Source organism: Cebus imitator, unplaced genomic scaffold, assembly GCF_001604975.1.
Source record: "Cebus imitator isolate Cc_AM_T3 unplaced genomic scaffold, Cebus_imitator-1.0 Scaffold0, whole genome shotgun sequence".
NCBI classification, from domain to species: Eukaryota; Metazoa; Chordata; class Mammalia; order Primates; family Cebidae; genus Cebus; species Cebus imitator.
In genome coordinates, this window is record NW_016107315.1 from 2,552,028 (window position 1) to 2,578,799 (window position 26,772).

Below are 26,772 nucleotides of genomic sequence, written 5' to 3' on the forward strand. Positions count from 1 at the left end.
TTATCAAAAGAAAAAAAAAAAAAAGATTAGTAGGACCATGCCTGGTGGCTCATGCCTGTAATGCCAGCACTCTGGGAGGCTGGGGTGGATCACTTGACACCAGGAGTTCAAGACCAGTCTGGGCAACATAGGGAGACCCCCATCTCTACAAAAATAAAAATAAAAATTAGCTGAGCATACTGGTGCAGGCCTACAGCAACCCAGGAGGCTGAGGTGGGAAGACTGCTTAAGCACAGGAGGTTGAGGCTATAGTGAGCCAAGGTCACACCACTGCACTGCATTCTAGTCTGGGCAATAAAGACCCTATTAAAATTAAAATTAAAAAAATAAAAAATAAAAAAAGTCCAGCAGACTCAAAAGTATCACCATATTTCTCCTGATGTGATACAACTAGATGTACACATCACAACCTACAATGTCTGTGTGTCAAAAACTCTGCACAGGAACCTGAACACATCTTAAGATCTCACTCTTAGTTTATAAAAATACAGAGGACAGGAGCAGAATGCAGTCTCTACAATCCATAATGCACAGAGACCATTATTTAGTCAAAATTCAGTAGATATGCAAAGAAACAGAAAAATATGATCCGTAGCCCAGAAAATTTAGTCAAGAGCAATGTAGATAGACTAGCTGTTAGACTGCCAGCCAGGTCCTTTCCAAAGTGCTTACTTTCAGAAGCCAAGAGAAATAATAAATATTGTTTTAAGCCACTAAGTTTCGGGGTGATTTATGACACAACAGCAGTAATTGAAATACAAATTTGGTACATGGGTCCTGCTACACAATAAAAAATTAAACCATGACATTGCATTTGAGATAAGGTGGTGAATAGAAAACTGGAAAGGCCATGAGAAGACTGGTAGAAAAAGCCTGCAGGTCATCAAGGGCATTATTGGTGAAAGTGTTATAGGAAGCTAGAAAAAAACAAAAGAGACACATTGCACTGTGTCAGAAACTTTGGCAACTCTGTCGCCTGCAATAACATGAAAAACAGAAATTGAATCCAGAGCAGGCCTGTGAGGCCTTCTGTTATAGTCTCAGAAATATTTAAGATAGTGCCTCATAGACCTTTCAAACAGACAACAGCCCTCCTGAAAATCTTAAAGGCATATCTAGCAGACCTTCCCACAGTATTATCCCACAGTAGCTCCAGGAATTTCTTTCCCACTCACGTTCCAGGGAAAATTAGAATCCACCTCTCAACAGGAGAGAGTATCAAGGTCAACTCTAGAAAAGCATGTGGGATAGAAGGTATTGTTGTATTCGTCTATGGAAAGAAGTCTGTCATATTCCACTCTCTGGCCATAGTAACTCACATTCTTCCCATATGCAAAATACACTTCCCTCTCTCAAGACCCCCCGAAGTCATTACAGCAACAGCTCAAATTTCAAGATCTTATTGTCTAACTCAAACTGATGTATAGATGTGGCTCTCCACTGCAGATTCTTGGATATACTTCTTAAGTATAGTTTCTCTTTCCTTCTTTATTTTTTGAGACAGGATCTTGCTCTGTCACCCGATCTGGAGTACAGTGGCACAATTATGGCTCACTGTAGCCACCACCTCCAGGATTCAAGTGATCGATCCTCCCACCTCAGCCCCCTTAGTAACTGGACCACAGGCACATACCATCACATCTGGCAAATTTTATAATAAAGATTTAATAAGTAAGACACAAAAAGCTCAAATCACAAAGAAAAAACTCTGATAAAATGTGCTTCATCAAAATTTAAAATTTCTACCTTGAAAAGACACCCATAGAAAAAGGAAAATCAAGTCACAACCTTAGCAAATATATCAGCAATATATATCTGGCAAAAGACTTACATATCTAGAAACATATATGTATTAAATATACATTATTTATTATATATTTAAACTGTGGTGTGTGTGTGTGTGTGTGTGTGTGTGTGTGTATTTATATTTTAGAGACAAGATCTTGCTCTGTCAGGAGAGTTGAAGTAGAGGCACGATCATGGCTCAGCAGCCTGAAACTCTCAGATTCAAGTGATACTCCTGCTCAAGTAGTTCTCCTGAGTAGCAGGAACTACAAGCAAGCACATCTAGTTAATTTTTAAATTTTTTGTACAGACAGGGTCTCACTATGTTGCCCAAGCTGATCTTGAACTCTTAGCCTCAAGTAATCCTCCCACCTCAGCCTCCTAAAGCTCTGGGGTTACAAGTTACAATTCAGTAAGACTACACAGAATCCAATAAAAAGGGGCAAATAAAGAGAAACAAACACTTTACAAAAAGAGACATACAAATAGCAAATGAACATGTGAAAAGATGTTTAATATCATTAGAAAAATGCAAATTTATAACATGAGATGACATATGACACTTACTAGAATGACTAAAACTAGTAAGACTGATCATACCACAACTGCTAACAAAGATGTGGGGCACCTGGAACTCTCATACACTGCTGGCAAGGGTTAAGAGTGGCATAATCATTTTGGGAAACACTTTGACAGTTTCTTATCAAGATAAACATATCTATTACACAACCCAGCAATTCACTTCTTGGTATTTTATCTAAGAGAAATAAAAACATATCTATAATTTGGAAAAAATACCAAACCATCTCTAGATGAATGTTCAGAGCAGCTTTATTCATATGAGTCAAATGTCCATCAACAGGTGAATGGATAAACAAGTTTCAGTACAGTCCTACAGTTGGAATACTATTCAACAATAAAAAGAAACAAACTACGAACACATGTAACAACACAGATGAATCTCACAGACATTATGCTGAGCAAAAGAGACCATACACAAAAGAATGTGTATTGTACAATTTCATTTATATCAAATTCTAGAATAGGCAAAGCTAATCTATAATGACAGAAATCAGTTCAGTGATTGCCCAGAAAATTAAAGTTCCCAGAAAAAGAAATTTCTGGGACAATGGATGTTTTTTCATTTTTTTCTTTCTTGAGATGGAGTCTTGCTCCATCACCAGGCTGGAGTGCAGTGTGTGATCCTGGCTGACTGCAACCTCCACCTTCCAGGTTTAAGCGATTCTCTTGGCTCAGCGTCCTGAGTAGCTGGGACCACAGATGCATGCCACCACACCCAGTTAATTTTTATATTTTTTAGTAGAGATGGGCTTTCACCATGTTGGCAAAGATGGTCTCAATCTCTTGATCTTGTGATCCACCCGCCTTGGTCTCCCAAAGTGCTGGGATTACAGGTGTGCGCCACGGCGCCTGGCCTTTTTTTTTTTTGAGATGAAGTCTCCCTCTGTCACCCAAGCTGGAGTGCAGTGGCATGATCTCCACTCACTGCAACCTCCAACTCCCAGGTTCAAGCGATTCTCCTGCCTCAGGTTCCTGAGTGGCTGGGATTACAGGTGCCCACCACTATGCCCGGCTATTTTTGTATTATTAGTAGAGACGGGGTTTCACCTTGTTGGCCAGGCTGGTCTCAAACTCCTGACCTCAGGTGATCCAACCACCTCAGCCTCCCAAAGTGCTGGGATTACAGGCATGAGCCATTGCACCTGGCCAACAGTGGATATTTTCTTTACCTTGATTAGGGTGGTGATTACCTGGGTGTATACAACAACCAATAGTCATGTACATGTGAAATATGTGAATTTTATTGCATTTAAATTACACAATAATGCTGATTTTTTTAAAAAAACTTATGATATTGCTAAAGTTATGCTTAGAGGGAAATAGCCTTAAATGAACATGTATAAAAAGAATAAAAGGTAAAAATCTATGATATCAATTTTCTTCTCAAGAAATTAGAGATACCAGATGCCAGAAGGGTAGGGGAGAGAGGAGGATGAAAAGAGGGTGATTAATGGGTATAAATATACAGTATAATTAGAAGAAATAAGATCTAGTAGGGATTTTGGGGTGGATTGTTTGTTTTGAGGCAGAGTTTCGCTCTCGTTGCCCAGGCTGGAGTGCAATGGCGCAATCTCGGCTCACCACAACCTCCGCCTCCCAGTTCAAGTGATTCTCCTGCCTCAGCCTCTCGAGTAGCTGGGATTACGGGCATGCACCACCACACTGGGCTAATTTTGTATTTTTAGTAGAGATGGGGTTTCACCATGTTGGTCAGGCTGTCCTCCAACTCCCGACCTCAGGTGATCTGCCCGCTTCAGCTTCTCAAAGTGCTGGGATTTACAGGCATGAGCCTGATAGATCAGTAGGATGATTATACTTTATAATACTCTATTGTATATTTCAAAATAGCTAGAAGGGAATAATTTAAATGTTTCTAGCATAAAGACAAATATTGAAGGTTATGGATATCCCAATTACACTGATTTGATCTTTAAAAATTACACGAATGTGGCCGGGCGTGGTAGCTCATGCCTGTAATCGAAGCACTTTGGAGGCCAAGGTGGGCGGATCACCTGAGGTTGGGAGTTCAAGACCAGATTGACCAACATGGTGAAACCCTGTCTTTTTAAAAAAAAAAAAAAATTAAAAAAAACCATTACATGAATGTATTGAATTACGTATCAGGTATAATTATCAGGTGTGCCTCCCAAATATATACATCTATTATGTATCAATAAAAAAGCTTTCTTTAAAAAAGAAAGAATTAGAGAAAGAACAGGAAATTAAACCCCAAAATAGTAATAGGAAGAAAACAAAAAGAAGATTAATAAAATCGAGAAATGAAAAATAATGTTAAGAACAAAAATATTATAATATTCTTTATAAAACAGACATAAGTTTAAAAAAAGAACAAAACCAAAACCAAAAGCTGACTTTTTTGAAAAGACAAGTACAAATGCTGCCTCCTCAGAAGACTCCTGATCATTCTAGCTGAAGTAGGCCCTTTCTCCCTACTGCTGGGGCTCAATCCTTTATTGTCTACATGGTTCTTACAAAGAGCTTATCAATTTTAGTACTTTGATCAAACACTTGTCATCTGTCTCCCCTTCTAGAATGTAGCTCCTTGAAGGTAGGGATTATGTCCATCTCATTCACCACTGTATCTCTAATGCCTGACAAAAATGCCTGTCACGAGCAAAAACAAAAATAAAAATAAACGCCTGTCACGGCCAGGTGTGGTGGCTCACGCCTGTAATCCCAGCACTTTGGGAGGCTGAGGAGGGTGGATCACAAGGTCAGGAGTTCAAGACCAGCCTGCCAAGATGGTGAAATCTTATCTCTATTGAAAATAGAAAAATTAGCTAGGTATGGTGGCTGGCACCTGTAATCCCTGGCACCTGTAATCCCAGCTACTCAGGAGGCTGAGGCACAGAATTGCTTGAAAGTGGGAGGCGGAGGTTGCAGTGAGTTGAGATCATGCCACTGCATCTCAAAAAAAAAAAAAAAAAAAAAAAAAAAAAAAAAAAAAAAAAAAAAAGCTTTTCACATAACAGACATTCAAAAAATAATTTTAAATGAGCTTAGTTTTAAAAATTTGCCACTACAGTAAAATATGTATGAATAAAAACATCCACTGATGTTTTTATATATCAGATCTGAGGTATATCAGAGGTATATTAGATCTTATTTAATATGTTTCCTTATCATCCACAATCACATGTTGATATTCTCTGTGGACCACACTTTCCCTAATTCTACATGTTGATATTCTCTGTTGACCACACTTTCCCTAATTCTTCATGTCATACAAAGCCAATATATTTTCCAAGAGGCCTGAATAAATTAAAAACTCAGCTGAACACAATGGCTCACACCTGTAATCCCAGCACTTTGGGAGGCTGAGGCAGGTGGATCACCTGAGGTGAGGAGTTCAAGATCAGCCTGGGTAATATGGTAAAATCCCATCTCTACTAAAAACACAAAAAATTAGCCAGGCGTGGTGGGCGCCTGTAATCCCAGCTATTCGGGAGGCTGAGACAAGAGAATCGCTTGAACCCAAGCGGCAGAGGTTGCAGTGAGCCAAGATTGCACCATTGCACTCCAGCCTGGGCAACAAGAGCAAAACTCCATCTCAAACAATAAAATAAAATAAAATAAAAATTAATCAATTAACTAAAAATTCATGTAAACCAAAATGTGATACACCTTCAAAAGAGTCATGAAGCCAATTTGAGGGGAAAAAAAAAAAAATCCTCATCACAGTTATACCCTGAGAAGAAAAAAATCATCACGGCATTAACATTGAAGACAATTAGGGGATTCTAAATTATATACATATTTAAAAATGAGATTAGAGGCCAGGCGTCAGTAGCTCCCACCTGTAATCCCAGAACTTTGGAAGGACCAAGAGAGGAAGATTGCTTGAGCCCAGGAGTTCAAGACCAGCCTGGGCAACATAGTGATACCTTGTCTCTACTAAAATTTAAAAAATTAGCCAGATATGGTGGCACATGCCTATAGTTCCAGCTACCAGAAGGCCAACATGGGAGATTCACTTAAGCCAAGGAATTCAAGGTTGCAGTGAGCTATAATTGGACCACTGCACTCCAACTTGGGCAACAGAGCAAGATCTTGTCTCAAAAAAAAAAAAAAAAAAGAAAGAAAGAGAGACTGAGATCTGAGACGAAGGGGACCAAGATCATTCTGACTGCTCAAGAAACAACTTAAGTCAGGTGTGGTGGCTCATGCCTGTAATCCCAGCACTTTGGGAGGTTGAGGCAGGAGTATCGCTTGAGGTCAGGAGTTCAAGACCAGACCGAGGAACATAGCAAAAGCCCATATCTTAAAAAAAAAAAAATTTTTTTAATTGAGAAAAAAATTTTACTATTTCTTACTAATACTACATGAAATCTTATTCAAGAGAGAAAATCAGTTGCATCACTGTATTACTATTAATGCTAATAAAACCTTTTAAACAGATCCATCCAATCTCAATCAGTTTTGACCACACAAGATTTCCATAAATCTTTTATAACCTCTTATAATTTTCCTATTCACTTCCTTTTTCCAACTTTCTATATCCATTTTCCATCTTTTTTTTCCTCATCTTTTTTTTAAATTGCATTTTAGGTTTGGGGGTACATATGAAGAACATGCAAGATTGTTGCATGGGTACACACATGGCAGTGTGATTTGCTGCCTTCCTTCCCATCACCTATATCTGGCATTTCTCCCCATGCTATCTCTCCCCAACTCCCCACCCTCCGCTGTCCCTCTCCTATTTCCCGCCGACAGACCCCAGTGTATGATTCTTCCCTCCCTGTGTACATGTGTTATTGTTCAACACCCACCTATGAGTGAGAACATGCGGTGTTTGATTTTCTGGTCTTGTGTCAGTTTGCTGAGAATGATGGTTTCCAGGTTCATCCATGTCCCTAAAAGGACACAAACTCATCATTTTTTATGGCTGTATAGTATTCCATGATGTACATCTGCCACATTTTCCCTGTCCAGTCTATCACCGATGGGCATTTGGGTTGGTTCCAGGACTTTGCTATTGTAAACAGTGCTGCAGTGAATATTCATGTACATGTGTCCTTAGAGCAGAATGATTTATAATCCTTTGTATATATACCCAGTAACAGGACTGCTGGGTCAAATGGAATTTCTGTTTCTAGGTCCTTGAGGAATCACCACACTGTCTTCCACAATGGTTGAACTAATTTACACTCCCACACAAAAATTTTTTTAAAAAAACTAGCTGGGCATGGTGGAGCGTGCCTGTAGTCCTAGCTACTTGGGAGGGTGACATGACAGGATAATTTTTTTCTAGAGAAAAAAAAAGAAACAAACAAACAAAACATGAAGAAATGGCCCACTCAGCTCTCCCAACTACAAACCATTTTTAAAAGATAGCAAGGCTACACGGGGTTTCTCAACCTCAGCACTACTAACATTTGGGATTAGATAATACTGTGGTGGCAGAAGCTGTCTTGTGTGCTGTAGGATGTTTAGCAGCATCCCTGACCTCTTTCCACTGGAATCCACTAGATTCCAGTAGCACTATCCTGACTGTGACAACCAAAAATATCTTTAGACTGTCAAATGTCCCCTTGAGGGCAAAAATCACCCTCAGTTGCAAATCATTGCTTTAACAGAATTAAGGCTAAAAAAAAAATAGTAATGAAACAATCATTCTTAAACAAAACTACATGCCTTTTTAACCATCTTAAATTCTATCCCTGTACTGAAGTCAGAATTAATTTTGACTCTGCTTAGCATCATGATGATTTTTGGCCACTGCTGTAATCACAGGCAAGAATTACCATGTTCTCAGCAAACCAGCCACAAAGTGGGAATTTCTCAGCTAGAGGTAAAAGAAGAAAGACTGTCTGATAACTTAAAGGATTCTACTTTAATTTCTAAATAATACAGAGTTATGAAAACATATAGAAGTACATGCCTGGTTCTACTAAAATCTTATCAAGAGTAATATCAAGAAAAATGTCAAGAAGTCCAAAATTTTAAAATCCAAATTAAAACTGAAGACACTGATGAAAACTATATTCCCATCTTTAAAGTAAGCCTCTCCTATGTCCTCTTACTTTTTCACTCATGAAATAAATGACTATGAAACAATGGAAAAGACTGCTTAAACTAACTACAACAAAATTACAGGGTGTTTTTTGTTTTTTTTTTTTTTTTTTTTTTACAACAAAGAACATCATCAACAAAGTTAAAAGATAAGCCACAAACTAGCTATTACTAACCTTGTAAGTAACAAAGGGTTAATATATCTAGAACACAACAAAGAACACTTACAAACATGTAAAACACTGTTTTCTATCTCACATATCCAAACCTAACATCATTGCTTCAGAAATTTGAGCTGATTTTTTTTTCTTTTTGGTTTTGTTTTGAGACAGAGTCTTGCTCCGTCGCCCAGGCTGGAGTGCAGTGGTGCAATCTCAGCTCACTGCAACCTCTGCCTCCTGGGTTCAAGTGATTATCCTGTGTCAGCCTCCCAAGTAGCTGAGATTATAGGCGCCCACCATGCCCAGCTTATTTTTGTGTTTTTAGTAGAGATGGGGTTCCACCATGTCGGCCACGCTGGTCTCAAGCTTCTGACCTCAGGTGATCCACCCGCCTCGTCCTCCCAAACTGCTGAGATTACAGGCATGATACACCTCTCCTGGCCTTGAGCTGATTCTTAAAACTACTCCCCTACTTTCTCCAATCACCCAACTTCATTATTCCGTCAGCTATGAGAAAAGATCTACTAATTTTATCTCTCTTTAACCAAAATCCTTATGCCAAACATAAATGCTGAATCACATATTTAGTTTATTTCCCCCATTCCTTCCATCTCCCAGAATTCCAGAAGCGATCTTACACATAGCCGTCACCACAAATTAAGGAAAATAAACTCTACTGCCCAGGGATCAGAGAACATAAAGAGAGCTAGGTACTACTTGAAAATGGCTGCAGCTCATACAAGAGTGTTGTATGAAAGGAGAGAAGGTTAACACTCCCCTTGACAATGATGGAAGAGGCCTTCTGCCTGACAATACACATACTGTTTAAGGCATAGCCACCTACTTTGAGGCATCCAACTATAGTGTTTTTTTGTTTGTTTGTTTGTTTTGAAATGGAGTCTTGCTCTGTCGCCCAGGTTGGAGTGCAGTGGTCCAGCCTGGGCTCACTGCAACCTCTGCTTCCTGGGTTCAAGCGATTCTCCTGTCTCAGCTTCCTGAGAAGTTGAGACTACAAGCACACACCACCAGGCCCAGCTAATTTTTGCATTTTTAGTTTCACCATGTGGGCCAGGATGGTCTCGATCTCTTGAACTCATTATCTGCCTGCCTCAGCCTCCCAAAGTACTGGAATTACAGGCTTGGGCGATCACACCTGGTCTCCAACCATAGTTTTTATAACTAAAAGAATATAATTGGGCCAGGCCCAGTGGCTCACACCTGTAAATCCAGCACTTTGGGAGGCCGAGGCGGGCAGATCACCTGAGGTCGGGAGTTCAAGACTAGCCTGACCAACATGGAGAAACCCCATCTCCATTAAAAATACAAAATTATATACTCACAAAAATTTAAAATAAAAAAAAAAGGCAACAGGCAATCCTTGGCCCCTGTTGACCCATCTGAACCCTTCCTTCTGGTACTGCCAAAGGACTCAAGTGACAATAGGTTGACCACTCAAGAATTCCTCTTACAATTTTTCCTCCAAGGGTCTCTCATCTCTCTAAAAAAAAAAAAAAAAAAAAACTATTAAAGGAATGGGCTATGTATCTGAATAGGAGAACAGAGGTGATAAGACATGTTCTTGCTTACTTCCCAAAGTATGAGTGACCAAAACACGGAAAAAATAAAAACAGAATTAAAGACTTAAGCATGGGCCAGGTGTGGTGGCTCACGCCTATAATCCCAGCACTTTGGGAGGCCGAAGTGGGTGGGTCATGAGGTCAGGAGGTCAAGACCAGCCTGGCCAAAACAGTAAAACCCTATGTCTACTAAAAATACAAAAATTAGCCAGGTGTTGTGGCAGGCGTCTATAATCCCAGCTACTTGGGAAGCTGAGGCAGGAGAATCGCTTGAACCTGGGAGGCAGAGGTCGCAGTGAGTTGAGATCGCACCACTGCGCTCCAGCCTGGCAACAGAGCAAGACTTCATCTCAAAAAATAAAAAAAGACTTAAGCATATTATTCTTGGAAACTTCAGAATCACTAAAGGGCCAGTGATTCCTCCGCCTGCCATTATGCACTAGAAGGAGTAAAATGGTTCCAGACGCTGCAGTTGCCTAATGTGCTGGATCTAGAGCTGATATAAGGGTCATTTCAATCAGTGCTGGGCTTCCTTCCCTTCTTAGGGGCTCCACTTGACAGTCTCTCTCACGGAGATCCAGAAAGCTCTCTCCTAACATCTCCAGAGAGCCTGAGAGCTAACAGTTGGAGAAGCAAAAGGAATCTTTCTTTTCTTTTAAATAGAGACAGGGTTTCACCATGTTGGTCAGGCTAGTCTTGAACTCCTGACCTCAGGTAATCCACCCACCTCAGCCTCCCAAAGTGCTAGGATTACAGGCGTGAACCACCGAATCTTTATATCCCAAAAGGGATTATTAAGGAACAGTCATTCTTTTATTTTTCTTTTTGAGATGGAGTCTCGCTCTTGTTGCCCAGGCTGGAGTGCAGTGGTTCAATCTTGGCTTACTGCAACCTCTGCCTCCTGGGTTCAAGTGATTCTCCTGCCTCAGGCTCCTGAGTAGCTGGATTATAGGCACCTGCCACGATGCCCAGCTAATTTTAATATTTTTAGTAGAGATGGGGTTTCACCATGTTGGCTGGGCTGGTCTCAAACTCCTGACCTCAACTGATCCGCCTACCTCAGCCTCCTAAAGTGCCGGGATTACAGGCATGAGCCACCATGCCCAGCCCCAAAGATTCATTCTTTAATAATGAATAATAATGAGAACAAGTCTCTTTACAGCCTTGGGGGATTGCGATCCTTCCCTATGGGCTCAGACAGGTAAAGCCTCATGATGTAGTGCAGAATCACCATTGTCCCTCCCCAAAATCCATTTTAAATGGTGATGGAGGTATGAAATAGTATACAAATCTTTCGATAACACACAAACTCCTCTAAGCCCCCATGTAGAGGTGGCCATGTCAAGTGAGAAGAAACTAGGAGAGAAAACTACTGTTCCTTTAAAGAAGGAAAGGGCAAAAAGAACAACAATAGCTCATTCTGCTTCTTTTATTTGAGAGAAGGCTTGGGCGTACAAACTAAAGCGATAATCCTCTCAAATTTGTTACTATTATGTCTGTTACCCTAAGAGAGAAAAAGACAATAAAATTGATCCTACCAACAAACAAAAGCGTGCTAGTAACCTGTGGTGTTGGGGGCGGAATCAACGGAACTCGGTTTACTATTCCATTCTACTGATGAACACTTTGAACCACACACACACAAACCCAGAAGGATTTGGTAGTTGAGAAAAAAGGACTGAACAAAGACTGGGGTTTCACAAGCAGAGCATCGGATGTCACAGCAGACATCATGCTGGGAAAACACAAGAGGCAAGGAAGAATTAAGAAACCTTTACAAAATCCCAAATTAAAGAATATTACGGCCAGCCAGGCACAGTGGCTCATGCCCTATTCCCAGCACTTTGGGAGGCCAAGGTGGGCGGATCACAGGGTCAGGAGTTTGAGACCAGTCTGGCCAACATAGTGAAATCCTATCTCTACTAAAAATACAAAAAATTTAGCCAGGTGTGGTGCTGTGGGCCTGTAATCCCAGCTACTCCAGAGGCTGAGGCAGGAGAATCATGTGAATCCAGGAGGCAGAGGTTGCAGTGAGCTGAGATCATACTATTGTACTCCAGCCTGGATGACAGTACGAGACTGTCTCAAAAAAAATAATAATATTGCTATAGCTCATAATTTCCTATACAAAATGCACTCAAGTATAACTGGAAATTTTAAATTATCCCTTCAGAACCTTAATGATGATAAGAACTTCTGATCTGGGAGCAGAGAACAGGGTAGGTTGAAGAGCATATGCTGTGGAAGGCAAGGCCAAATTACCAGTTCCCACACCCCAGTCTAAGAGAAGGGAGAAAGTAAGCATCATGTAAAGCCATGCCTTGGCAAAATAATAAATTAATGCATGTAATGAGTCTTCTGAACCATCTCATGTTGAAATACTAAATGTTAACCCTGTGAATGCAAAAGGCTGGAGAGTAAACTCTGGTCAGAGAAGACAGGAAAAGCCTTTTCTGACTGGCCATTTAAAAAATAAAACAGGCTGGGCTCGATGGCTCACACCTGTAATCCCAGCACTTGGGAGGGCAAGGCAGGCAGATCACTTGAGATCAGGAGTTTGAGACCAGCCTGGCCAACTTGGTAAAACCCTGTCTCTACTAGAAGTACAAATATTACTGGCTGAGTGAGGTGGCTTATGCCTGTAATCCCAATGCCTTGGGAGGCCAAGGCGGGTGGATCACTTGAGGTTGGGAGTTCGAGACCAGCCTGACCAACATAAAGAAACCCCATCTCTACTAAAAATACAAAATTAGCCAGGTGTGGTGGCACATGCCTGTAATCCCAGCTACTCGGGAGGCTGAGGCAAGACAATCACTTGCACCTGGGAGGCAGAGGTTGTGGTGAGCTGAGAGTGGGCCATTGCACTCTAGCCTGGGCAACAAGAGCAAAACTCAGTCTCAAAAAAAAAAAAAAAAAAAAAAAAAAATATATATATATATATATATATATATTTGCCAGGTGCGGTGGTGGGCACCTGTAATCACAGCTACTCAAGAGGCTGAGGCAGGAGAATATTCTGAACCTTGGAGGTGGAGGTTGCAATAAGCTGAGATTGCGCCACTGCACTCCAGCCTGTGTGACAAAGCTAGACTCTGTCTCAAAAAAAAATTTTTTTTAATAATAATACATAAAACAATAGACCAGGTGCGATGGCTCATGCCTGTAATCCCAGCACTCTGGGAGGCTGAAGTGGAAGCATCACCTGAGGTCAGGAGTTTGAGACCAGCCTGGCCAACATGATGAAACCCCGTCTCCACTAAAAACACAAAAATTAGCCAGGTGTGATGGCAGGCACCTGTAATCCCAGCTACTTGAGAGGATGAGGCCAGAGAATAGTGAACCCGGGAGGTGGAGGTTGCAGTGAGCCAAGACTGAACCATTGCACTCCAGACTGGGCCACACAGCAAGACTCCGTCTCAAAATAAATAAATACATACATACAGGCCAGACACGGTGACACACGCCTGTAATTCCAGCACTCTGGGAGGCTGAAGCAGGCAGATCACGAGGTGAAGAGATCGAGACAATTCTGACCAACATGGTGAAACCCCATCTCTACTAAAAATACAAAAATTAGCTAGGCGTGGTGGCGCACGCCTCCAGTCCCAGCTACTTGGAAGGCTTGACGCAGGAGAATTGCTTGAACGCGGGAGGTAGAGGTTGCAGTGAGCCAAGATTTCACCACTGCACTCCAGCCTGGCAACAGGTGACAGAGTGAGACTCCATCTCAAAATAAATACATACATACATACATACATACATACATACATACATACAAACAAAATAAACCAAACTTTTTCCATAGGGTCATAGAAAATTCTAAGAAAATATGTATCTATCTGGGACCATGCTGTAATGTTGCTTCCTGATGGGTGAAAAGAAAGGAACAATTAGGCCGGGTGTGGTGGCTCAGGCCTGTAATCCTAGCGCTTTGGGAGGCCGAGGCGGGTGGATCACCTGAGATTGGGAGTTTGAGACCAGCCTGGCCAACAAGGTAAAACCCTGTCTCTATTAAATACAAAAAATTAACCAGGCATGGTGGTACATGCCTGTAATCCCAGCTACTACTCAGGAGGCTGAGGTGGGAGAATTGCTTGAACTTGGGAGGCAGAGGTTGCAATGAGTCGAGATCGTACCACTGCACTCCAGCCTGGGTGACAAAGCAAGAAAAAAAAAAAAAAAAGAAAGACAAGTATGATAAAGTGTGTCAAAATGCTTGTGGGGGAATGGAGCTGAAGCTTATAGGGAAAATTATACCTTTATATGCTTACATAGAAAAAAAATCTAAAAATTAATGAGCTATACACATTCTTAAGAAGTTTGAAAGAAAGCTTTAAATGCTTACATAGAAAAACATCTGACAATTAATGGGCTATGCACATTCTTGAGAAATCTGAAAGGCAAAATAAACCCAAAAGAAATAGAAAATTTTAAAGTAGAAATTACAACGAAAACAAACAAAATACACCACAGCCAAAAGACAGTTTGTGAAAAGAATAAGATTGTTCACATGCTTGTGTAAACTATGACAAACCATATAAAAGTAAGCTATGGTTATCCAACAGAGATGAAACTTCAAATAGAAAGGACTGAAGCAAGTTTCCTTTGTGAAATGGTTTTTCAGATCTCAGTACTATTGACATTGGGGCCAGATAATTGCTAGGGTGGGCTGGGGGCTGTTCTATGCATTGTAGGGTGCTTGGTTGCATCCTCAGCCTCTTTCCACTAGATGACAGTAGCATCCTCACCCTACCCCCAAGAACCCTGACAACCAATGTCTTCACACATTATAAACTGTCCCCTAAGAAGCAAAATCATACCAGGTTGAGAACCACTGCTCTAAGAAAACAAAAGGGCCACATCACACTATACCAAGACTAGATTATTCATTGCTATTTTTTTTGTTTGTTCATTTTCTTTTGTTTTGAGACGGAGTTTGCTCTTGTTGCCTAGGCTGGGGTGCAATGGTGTGATCTAGGCTCACCACAACCTCCGCCTCTCAGGTTCAAGAGATTCTCCTGCCTCAGCCTCCCGAGTAGCTGGGATTACAGGCATATGCCACCACACCTGGCTAATTTTGTATTTTTAGTAGGGATAGAGTTTCTCCATGTTGGTCAGGCTGGTCTCGAACTCCCGACCTCAGGTGATCTGCCCACCTCAGCCTCCCAAAGGGCTGGAATTACAGGTGTGAGCCACCGCACGCAGCCTTCATTGCCATTCTTAATGGTAAAATAGCTGGCTGCTTTGCCCATGACTATGGGATGGCAGCAAGGACAAGACTAAAGAAAGAGGCAGATCTGGGATTTTTCAGGAAAATTGCATAGACTGCTCAACATGAGAGGAAAAGAAAAGCTTTAAGAGGTAAAATAGGGTCAAAGTCACCACAAGTACTTTTGTGGCTCTTAACACTGTAGTGAAATATAAAAACTGGTCCTTGAGTCAAATTCCAAAAAGTCAGTTAACCTAACAGAGCACAGCAGGACATAGTGCCTAATGGAATGTTTGTTTATCACTCTGAACTTCAATAAAAAATAAGTCATTTCAAAATTTTTAAAAAGTATTAATGTGGGCCAGGCGCAGTGGCTCAAGCCTGTAATCCCAGCACTGTGGGAGGCTGAGGCGGGTGGATCACGAGGTCAAGAGATCAAGACCATCCTGGTCAACATGGTGAAACCCCGTCTCTACTAAAAATACAAAAAATTAGCTGGGCATGGTGGTGCGTGCCTGTAATCCCAGCTACTCAGGAGGCTGGGGCAGGAGAATTGCCTGAACCCGGGAGGCGGAGGTTGCGGTGAGCCGAGATCGCGCCATTGCACTCCAGCCTGGATAACAAGAGCGAAACTCTGTCTCAAAAAAAAAAAAAAAAAAAAAAAAGTATTAATGTGATAATTGCGTAAATACTGTTTTTAAAAACCCAAATTTAATCTGTCACAGGAGTAATATTTTTAAAAACCAATTGCATAGCTACACTATTCTGAGACAAATCATAATTAAATTATTGTCATTTCTAAATAAATAATAAAGTCCACAGAAGCCTACCATATAATTTTTGAATAATTAAGAATTTTACAAGGAAAAGAGAATACCAAGAAGCCAACAGGGAAGATAGTGTGTATATATCCATTATACTCACCAGAAGCATCTAAAATCCAATCTAAACCTGATGGGAGTACTAGGGGTATCTGTAAATAAAATTATGAGAACCCAAATGATGAAAAGCAAAAAGTGATGCTGACACCTAGGGACTCTAACATCATTGCAGGAACAGTAAGAGCCAAGTAAACATTACTGTCTTCCATTATTTCTATTCATTCTACTTTCTAGAAATGAGACTCCAACTGAAGAAGCTAGCAATGGACAGCAAACGCTATTAAAGGGGATAAAAGTAAATGGTCATTTCCCTGCAGAAATGGAGCAGAGATTTCTGGACAGTATAAAGGAGGGCAAAGGGACTCCCAAGCCATATGACAGCTGTTAGGATGAATGAGAAATGAAGATAGGAAACATCAGCAAAGACAGAGGATCAGTGCTCATCCTCCTGGAATCTGGAGAATGGTAGGAGTACATTTTCCTACGTTCCTTCAGATTCAAGTAATTAGATGATCTAATGCAACGTTCAGTTCCACTAGGGGGTCAGCTATGAACAGACAAAAACCCTATTCCTCAGTCAGTAGGAAGCTTACAAACAACTAAATCCTATGCCGTAAAAGGCTGGAATTAATTGAGAAGCCCTGTAGCTGGCCAAATGTCCTAACATTAGAATGAACATTAAAAGAAAAAGTCCAATGCCTTTCAAGGAGCTGAGGGAAAAAGAGGAGTGAGCTGAGCAAACCAAATAGAAGGCATCAAAAGGGGGCCTACCAGTTATGGTGATGTGGTGCCCTCCCAGTAGGAGCAGTTTATGGTCACTGGAATGGCCAAGAGGTAGAGCAGCACTGCAGGAAATGCAGTGAGCTTTCTGAAATTGTGAACCTGTCTGGGAATCTCTGCCCAGACAATTCCCTCACATACCTACACGAAGAACTATAACGTATAATTTCAGAAAACTTACAGACCACTCACAGTTACCCTCATGTCTACCTGAAGAGCCCATGGCCTCCTGACTGCAAAGTCTTACCACAGGGACTCTGACACTGACTCCTTCATGACCCGGGCAAGTATGCAACATTCTGTAATCTCTGGACCTGAGTCCATACATCCGTCAAAAACGAGCTAACGGCTAAAGGTTCTTCCAGCAATAAAACAAAGCTTATGTGGAGGAACAATAATCCATTTCCTAGGAACGAATATCTAAGTTCATTGCAACTCAGTTCCTAGTCTATGTCTTCTTACTATGGATGGCCTAAGAAATCCAACAGGAAACACCAAGCTCTCCCAGCAAAAATTCCATTGAAGGAAAATATAAGGCAATCTCTGTCACTCAATAGAGCTCACTTACCATCCAGCAGGTCTTCTTCATCATCCCTGTCACACTCCTCCACTGCCACCTCCTCCTCCTCCTCCTCCTCTTCCGCATCCTCCAGCTCCACGTCCGGGTCCAGGTCTGGATCGCTCCCTGAGGCAGATTCGTCTGACATGGCTCCCAGAGGTCCTCAGTGGGCATTACCGACTCATGGTCCACTGCAGGGGTGCTAGGAGGAGGACAAGAGGCATTAGAATCACCAAGGGTTTTGCTTAGGAGCACAAGTCTTTCAAAGAAAAAAATGCTGGCTGGGCACAGTGGCTCATCACTGTAATCCCAGCACTTTGGGAGGCCAACACAGGTGGATCACCTGAGGTCAGGAGTTTGAGACCAGCCTGGCCAACATGGTGAAACCTCGTCTCTTCTAAAAATACAAGTTAGCAACGCATGGTGGCACACACACCTGTAATCCCAGCTACTCAGGTGGCTGCAGCATGCGAATTGCTTAAATGGGGGAGGTAGAGGTTGCAGTAAGTCAAGATGGCGCCACTGCACTGCAGCCTGAGCAATGAAGTGAGACTCTGACTCCAAAAGAAAAACAAAGAAAAAAAAATGCTGAACATGAATTCCCTGGAACTTCTCTAAGCAAGGCAAGCTAACCATACCCAAATCACAATCTTCCCTATGAGTATACTGGCCCTGAAAGAAGTTTTCGTGACTCTGTGTAGCTCAAACATCTCTTGGCTATTTTGACAAGAAAATACCTTAAACTAACAATAACAGTAAAACTATAAACCTTGAAATTCCCATTTGTTTATTCCTTCCTGTATCAACTGTTTCCTGAGCAACAGCTCTCTATATCTATCTATACACATAAACATATATGTATGCAGAGAGTCCCCAACCTGCAATGGTTTAACTTACAATTGTGCGAAAATGACACACAATTCAGTAGAAACTGTACTTCAAATTTTAAATGTTTCCCAGGCTAGTGACATACAGAACTATACTCTCTGGCAATGCTGAGCAGTGGCAACGAGCTGAGGTTCCCAGCCTGCCATGCTACCATGAAGTGTGCAGTTTACTGCGCTGCCAGATGATTTTGACTGTGGACAATGTAAGTGTTCTTTATTTTATTTATTTATTTTTAGACAAGGTCCAGCTCTGTTGGCCAGGCTGGAGTGTGAGTGGAATGCAGTAGCACAATCATAGCTCACTGCAGCCTCAAATTCCTGGGTTCAAGCAATCCTTCGGCCTAAAACCTCCTGAGTAGCTAGAAAGACAGGCACATATAACCATGCCTGGCTAAGACAGTGTTAAGTGTTCTGAGTACCTTTAAGGTAGTCTAGGCCAAGCTATGATGTTGAGTAGGTTATGTGCATTAAACAGACTTTCAACTTACAATATTTTCAACTTACAATGCATTTATCAGGATGTAACCCCATTGTACATGAAGGAGCAGCTGTATATAATCCCAGGTGCTAGTCTAGGGTTTGGGGACATAGCAGGAAGTGGAAGCAGAACAAAGCATGCAAGGAGTGCTCACGGCTGGTGTGTGCCAGGAGGAGCTGCTAATTTATACAGGGAGGTCAGTGAAATTCTCGCTGAGCAGAAACCAAAAGGAAGGAAGCCATACAGACATCTGGAAGGAGTGTGTTCCAGGTAGAGTGAGCACCAGCGGCAGAGCAGGAATGGCTGGGAGTACTCAGGAGCTAGAAGTATGTTTTACTCAAGTTATTCATTCATTGACATGCAGTCCTTCATTTGCCAACCTGCCATACTATGTCTACCATGTGTCAGGCACTGTGCATGTCTGTCTGTCTCTCTTATCACTTTACTATTAGCTATAAAGGCCATTTCTTCTTGAGGGTAAAATAAAATAAAATTATAGTAAAGAGATGGCTAGTTGGGTAGCTCAGCGATAAACTACGTACAGCAAAATGTTAACTTGTGAATTCACTGACCAATTTTTCTGTATATTTCAAATTTTCTTTCTTTTCTCTTTTTTCTTTTTTTGAGATACAATCTCACTCTGTCACCCAGGCTGGCACGCAGTGGTGCGATCTCAGCTCACTGCAACCTCCACCTCCAGGGTTCAAATGATTCTCCTACCTCAGCCTCCCGAGCAGCTGTTATAGGTATGCGTCACCACACTCAGCTAATTTTTATATTTTTAGTAGAGACAGGGTTTCACCATGTTGGCCAGGCTGGTCTCAAACTCCTGACCTCAGGTGATCCTCCCGCCTCGGCCTCCCAAAGTGCTGGAATTACAGGCATGAGCCACTGTGCCCAGCCTCCAATTTTCATAGTAAAATCACAGAAGAGGTAAATAATCTTTTATAAGACAAACTGCTGCAGATAAATACATCAACAATCAGACCATCCTCAAATTCCTATCTCCCAAAATAAAAACTGAGATACAAGTCTCTAATTATTTAACATAAAATATACTGCAGAACTGCAATCTCTTATTAAGCTTCAGATAATTTGAAACATAACATCATCCATCTTCTCCTGAAGAGAACAGAAAAGAAAAGAAAAAAAGGAAAGCAAATTAGATTATTTAGAGTTTTAGAAAACTAGAACTTAGGACTGTTCAGAGTTAGAAATAACAGGAATCAAGAGTGTGTGTGGCCGGATGTGGTGGCTCATGCCTGTAATCCCAGCACTTTGGGAGGCCAAGGGGGGGGTGGATCACCTGAGGTCAGGAGTTCGAGACCAGCCTGGCCAACATGGTGAAACCCTGTCTCTACTAAAAATACAAAAATTAGCCAGGCATAGGCCAGGCGCGGTGGCTCAAGCCTGTAATCCCAGCACTTTGGGAGGCCGAGGCGGGTGGATCACGAGGTCAAGAGATCGAGACCATCCTGGTCAACACGGTGAAACCCCGTCTCTAATAAAACTACAAAAAATTAGCTGGGCATGGTGGCGTGTGCCTGTAATCCCAGCTACTCAGGAGGCTGAGGCAGGAGAATTGCCTGAACCCAGGAGGCGGAGGTTGCAGTGAGCCAAGATCATGCCATTGCACTCCAGCCTGGGGGACAACAGCAAGACTCCATCTCAAAAAAAAGTGTGTGTGTCCAGATGGTTCATGTACTTAGCCTCTCAAGACAAAATAAAAAACAGCTGTGAAATGATCTAATAATAAAATTTAAATTTTTGCATTAATAACTCACTCCCAAAAACATCTACAAAGGGCATTAAGGGACAAGGGAGAAATGTGATTGGCAAATACAAATTCATATCTAATCCTGAGTTACCATTCACTTAATGACCTGGCAGATTTCAAATCTCTGTAAAAATGACTATCCTGGAAAAAAAAAAAAAAAGAAATGACTATCCTGTGTCTCTGGTTCATTTAATAGGTTTTAGAAAGGAAGTAGAAAATCAATTAGATATCAACAACTTTGGAAGTAAAATTTACTTCTTAATATTTGTAGTGAAATTTATTTCTGAATGTTAGTATATTCATTAGTAACTACTACGTATTTGGAAGTCAATGATTGTAATCAGCATAACCCCTCTCTTTCATCCTAGACTCCTTGAGATAAGAGTGTTTTGGCCAGGCATGGTGGCTCACACCTGTAATCCCAGCAATTTGGGAGGCCTAAGTGGGCGGATCATCTGAGGTCAGGAGTTCAAGACCAGCCTGACCAACATAGTTAAACCCCATCTCTACTAAAAATACAAAATTATCCGGGCGCAGTGGCACATGCCTGTAATCCCAGCTACTTGGGAGGCTGAGGCAGGATGATCGCCTGAACCAGGAGGCAGAGGTTCTAGTGATCTGAGACCAAACCATTGCTCTCCAGCCTAGGCAACAAGAGTGAAACTCCATCTCAAAAAAAAGAGTATTTTCTCTGCAATGTGCTTGGCTGATTTTAGAGAACCATTTTTAATTAGCAAGTACTTTTAGGTAATCTGAATGCCTGTCATCCTAGAGAAGAAATTGTATGGTGACAACAGAGAGAGACTCCTCAAAAAAAAAAAGAAAGAAAAAACAGACAACAGAGCCTAGTGCGGTGGTTCACACCTGTAATCCTAGCACTTTGAGAGTTCCGGATAGGAGGACTGTTTGGCCCAAGAGTTCAAGACCCAGCCTGGGCAACACAGCAACACCCCACATATATAAGATATATAAAAACTACCTGGGCATGGTGGTGTGCAACTGTAGTCCCAGCTATTTGGGAGACGGGGGTGGGAGGATCACTTGAGTGCAGGCAACAAGCAAAAATCGCAGGGGAAAAGCTGGCCTTGGGGGGCAGCAGTCAGCTGTATGCTGTCTCTAAGGGGCTCCGCCCTCACACACACATACCTCCATGTGGGCATAGCCTTTCAGAACACAAGGCAGCCTTGATTCAGTACTCAGCTCTTAGGTAGACACACATGGTTGGTGATGTCGGGGGAGGGGGGAGTGATAAAGAAAATAATCCAACTCCCTCATTTGCTCCTCATTCTATGCAAAACACTGCTTCAGTCTCCAGTGAGGAGGGGCTCTGTCTCTAATACAGGTATTGATCGACTTACGACCTATGCAACTTATGACCATTCGACTTTACGACCACAATCGCTAGCTATGACTGCTCCGCATCTGGCAGCGCAAACGTTGCCCAGCTGAGCATACGACAGTGCGGACCAGGTTCCAGCAGCACTACCATCTCCGCGTGCATATAGCCTACTCAACTTACGACCAAATTGTGTTACGACCGGTCTGTCGGAACCAATCATGGTCGTAAGTCGAGCACTAGCTGTACCAGAAACCAGGAGAGCAATAATGGGTATGCTGCACCTTAATGAGGACCCATGTTCCTACAGAGCAAATTCTGGGAATCAAATTATATTTCAATGAAACTGGAGAACTAGCTATTTAAAAGAACTTTACAGAAGACCATTCTGAAAAGCAAATATTCAACCCCTAAGTATTTTACTAAGTCTACAGTTCAATATATTGGGTTTCTTAAAAGGAGGCTATAATTATGAAGAAATCCATAGCCAATCCTAGCCTAGCACCTCATAGCAATCTTGAGAGTAAAGGAAAACACTGTTCTGTCCTGCTAAGTTCAAAGACAAGAGCACCTGTCAATAGAGTGGTACCTGGCCAAGAATCAGCAGAATTAATCATGCAGGCACAGCCCTTAAGAGACATGAGGCATGGCAAGGTGGGGATATTAGGGTACACACAGGAGGAAACACACACACACACACATACATACACAAACACACATACACACACACACACACACACACATATACACACACACACACACACACACACACACACACAAAGCCTTTGTTCACAAAGCAGACCACCAGGCTTGCAGAATTCACACGGGAATCATAAGACTCTGAGCACACACGCTGCCTCATCACTGTGAGGCTGCCTCATGAAATTTCAAAGACGTCATTATGGTCCTTGATAGCATCATGATTGTTCCTTTTAAATAAAAGGATCCTTCCCAGACTGCCATGTCCTCATTAATTTTGGTGACCCTGAGTAGTACTAAATTCTGCCAAATGGTCTCAAAGCAAGTCCATAGCAAGTGCAAATGACTTGTTTTCTTCTTGAAGAATATATAAACAAAACACTGGATTTGAGCTAATTTACAAGGAGAAGAAATTCTTTTAAGAGTAGAAAGACAGACCAGGCATGGTGGCTCACTCCTGTAATCCCAGCACTTTGGGAGACTAAGGCAGGAGAATTATTTGAGCCCAGGAGTTTGAGATCAGACTGGGCAACATAGGAAGACTCCATCTCTACAAAATAATACACACACACACACACACACACACACACACAAATACAAAAGTTAGCCAGACATAGTGGCGTGCACCTGTAGTCCCAGCTACTTGGGAGGCTGAGGTGGGAGGATCACTTGAGCCCGGGAGGTTGAGGCTGCAGTGAGCCATGACTGGGCCACTGCACTCCAGCCTGAGTAATAAAGCTAGTCTCAAAAAACAAATAAATAAAATTTTTAAAAAAAGAACAGCAGGAAAACATTCAGTCCAAAGCTTTGGTCAACACCCTTCACAAAAAATTAGTCAAGGAATTTACATAATTCAAAGACAAAAAAAAAGAGATCGGTTCACTGAGTATAGTACTCATTGGGAACTCACAGAATTCTTTCAGTCTGCTTAGAGATCCACTGTGGATTATTAAATTTCTTTCCAAATACCTTCCTATGTAAAACAGACACTACTCCAGTCACACCCAATGCATACTTTCAAACCACCATGTACCTCAATGCTTTTTGAGTGTCTATCAGTTACTTTTAAAAAATTTAGAAACACACAAAGCAGCCACAGAGCTACACTGACATAACAGCTCAACATTTCACTTGGAAATATAATGAGAATTTTGGCAATCTGAAACTTACGAGAAAAAAAGAAACAAAAGGTGAACAAATGCATTCAAGATTCGAAGGACCAGGACCACAGGAGACAACTCTCTACACAGGAGACAACTACCTCCAAAAGATAGTACAATGGAGCCTGGCCCAGGAAATCAGAACCTAGCATAGCCCTAGAGGCATGTTTACACAATCACTCAAGAAACCTAATTCCAGCCACAGCTCTATGAGTAAATAGCTGAATGATTTTGGGCAAGTCAATTCTCCCTCAGCTTCAATCATTCCTCTTATTCCAACCCAGAGGAGAAATGGGCCTGTGTTAATCTTCAAGATCTCTTCCAGATTCTAAAACAGCAATTCTCAAAGGGTGGTCCAGGAAACCCTGGGAGTCCCCAGGACCCTTTCAATGGAACCACAATGTCAAAATTATGGTTTAAAGAGCCTTTCAGGGAGTCTCTGAGCCCACTCTGGCTCAAGAGGCTGCCCCAATTAAGGGGGGAGTGGAAGAGTATAAGAGGGTCCTAAGAGCAAAAAGTTTAAGAACTGCTGTTCTAAGACTATAAGATTTTAAGATCTGTGAAATTTTCAGGTGTCACAAAGAAAGAATTTTACATTTTTAAAATATGCAGAGGACCAAATTACACGTGAATATCATAAAGTATTTGAACTGTTCTACACTGTCTTCAAAAAGGCCGGGCACAGAAGCTCACACCCATAATTGCAGCACTTTAGGAATGCTTGAGAACAGAAGTTTGAGACTAGCCTGGGAAGCCCGTGTTTGAGACTGCAGTAAGCTGTGATCGTGCCACTGCCCTCCAGCCTGGGAAACATAGTAAGACCTTCTCTCAGAACAACAACAAAACATAAGATTTATCTGATACAAAAATAATATATATTTTACAAATGTATTATTAATAGCTTTTTTTTTAATTTAATTTTTGGAGATGGAGTTTCACTCTTGTTGCCCAGGCTGGAGTACAGTGGCACAATCTTGGCTCACCACAACCTCCACCTCTTGAGCTCAAGTGATTCTCCTACCTCAGCCTCCTGAAGAGCTGGGATTATAGGCACCCGCCACCCACGCCCAGCGAATTTTTGTATTTTTAGTAGAGACAAGGTTTCACTGTGTTGGCCAGACTGGTCTCAAACTCCTGACCTCGTGATCTGCCTGCCTTAGCCTCCCAAAGTTCTGGGAATTAGACATATGCCACCATGCCTGGCCTGATAGATTATTTTATAAATGTAAGTAGCCACCAAAGGCAAGCTTTCTCAATGAGTGAAGTTAATGCTACATTTGCAAAATCAAAGTTTTACTTTTACCATTCAATCTCTGCCATCCACGCTGGTTTAAAATGGACAAGGGCTGAGGTTCTCTGTGTTCCCCCTCAAGACTTCCCTGGCTTAGGCCCTTCATGTAAGAAGTCATTGAATAGCACATCCCTACAGGATTATTCCCAGACATTTTGAGTAAATGGAGGTAAAATTCCAGAAGGTCACTCTGAGGAGAGCAAATGAAAGGTTCATTTCCTTCTCCATGGAATCATGGCCAGCAGGGAAAAAAAGTTGTTGGGGATAAAGAGTGGAAAACAATTTGGAAGAGATGAGCTAAAGCAGGGATGACAGTTTGAGCTATGAGAAGCCTATGTAATACACTGCCCCACCATCTAGAAATCTGAGCTCTGAAAAATTCACACACACACACACACACACACACACACACACAACATCAGACCAGTATAATATGAAGGTGTAAAAAGAAGACAAAAATAAGATCTCTGGATACAAAGAATGAGACAAGAATGAGAAAGAAGAGAGGCCAAGGCAGGCAGATCACCTGAGGTAGGGAGTTTCAGAGCAGCCTAACATGGAGATACCCTGTCTACTAAAATTACAAAATTAGCCAGGCATGGTAGCTCATGCCTGTAATCCCAACTACTTGGGAGGCTGAGACAGGAGAATTGCTTGAACCCGGGAGGCGGAGGTTGCGGTGAGCCGAGATCATGCCATTGCACTCCAGCCTGGGTAATAAGAGCAGGGGAGCAATTAAAAAAAAAAAAAAAAAGAATGAGAAACAAATTCTTTGCTTTGCTTGTGAACAAAGGCTTTGTGTGCTGTTACCTCCTGTATATGCAGTATGCTACCATTTGACCTGTGACTGCTGTATCTCTTTCCACACAGCTCTAACTTCTTAAGATGCTGATTACAGGCCAGGTGCAGTGGCTCATGTCTATTATCTCAGAACTCTGAGAGGCCAAGGTGAGAGGATCGTTTGAGCCCAGGAGTTTGAGACCAGCCTGGACAACATAGTGAGACCCCATCTCTACAAAATATTTTAAAATTAGCTGGCATGCTAGTGCGCACCTATAGTTCCAGCTTCTTGGGAGGCTGAGGCCAGGGGATCACTTGAGCTCAGGTGTTCAAGGTTCCAGTGAGTCATGACCATACAACTGCACTTCAGCCTGGGTGGACAGTGTAAGACCCTAACTCAAAAAAAAGAAAGAAAAAAGAATGGAGACTACAGAAACAAGAGCCCACATGGCAGGGACATGGAGGGCCCACTTTCCTCAGACTTCCCTAAGCCTAAGTCAGCCCTGAGTTCAGAACAGTTTAAAAGCAGATCAGTTTATCTGCTAGACAATGAGACTGAGAGGCTTGGAGAAAAGCCAAGCCATGCTCAGTGTCTCATCCTTCCAACTCCCCAATCACCACTCCACCATTCTCCCTTACCAGTCTCAAAGTACAAGTCCTCTGAGGATCCTCCCTCTCCTGAGCTCTATCACAGAGCCACAGATCTCAGTCTGGGTGCTTTTATGCCCAGACCAATACAAGCTGTGCACAGAGGAGATTTTGCCCTTCATAGCTGCCCAAACATTCAGTATGAACTG

General features: G+C 41.9%; 1 protein-coding gene and 1 non-coding gene across 2 annotated transcripts in view; one reads left to right on the plus strand and one right to left on the minus strand.

Moving 5' to 3' along the window:
- The window catches only part of RAD54L2 (RAD54 like 2), a 93,799-nt gene that overhangs the window by 34,015 nt on the left and 33,012 nt on the right, over nt 1-26,772 (minus strand). Inside the window, exon 2 of the mRNA XM_037736699.1 lies at nt 17,577-17,769. Coding sequence (XP_037592627.1) covers nt 17,577-17,715 — 139 coding nt within the window. The 5' untranslated portion in view covers nt 17,716-17,769. The remainder of the gene's footprint in view (nt 1-17,576; nt 17,770-26,772) is intronic.
- Nucleotides 9,306-9,431, plus strand: LOC119470517. Its single transcript, XR_005199424.1, has one exon. It is a non-coding gene; the product is annotated as a U6atac minor spliceosomal RNA (small nuclear RNA).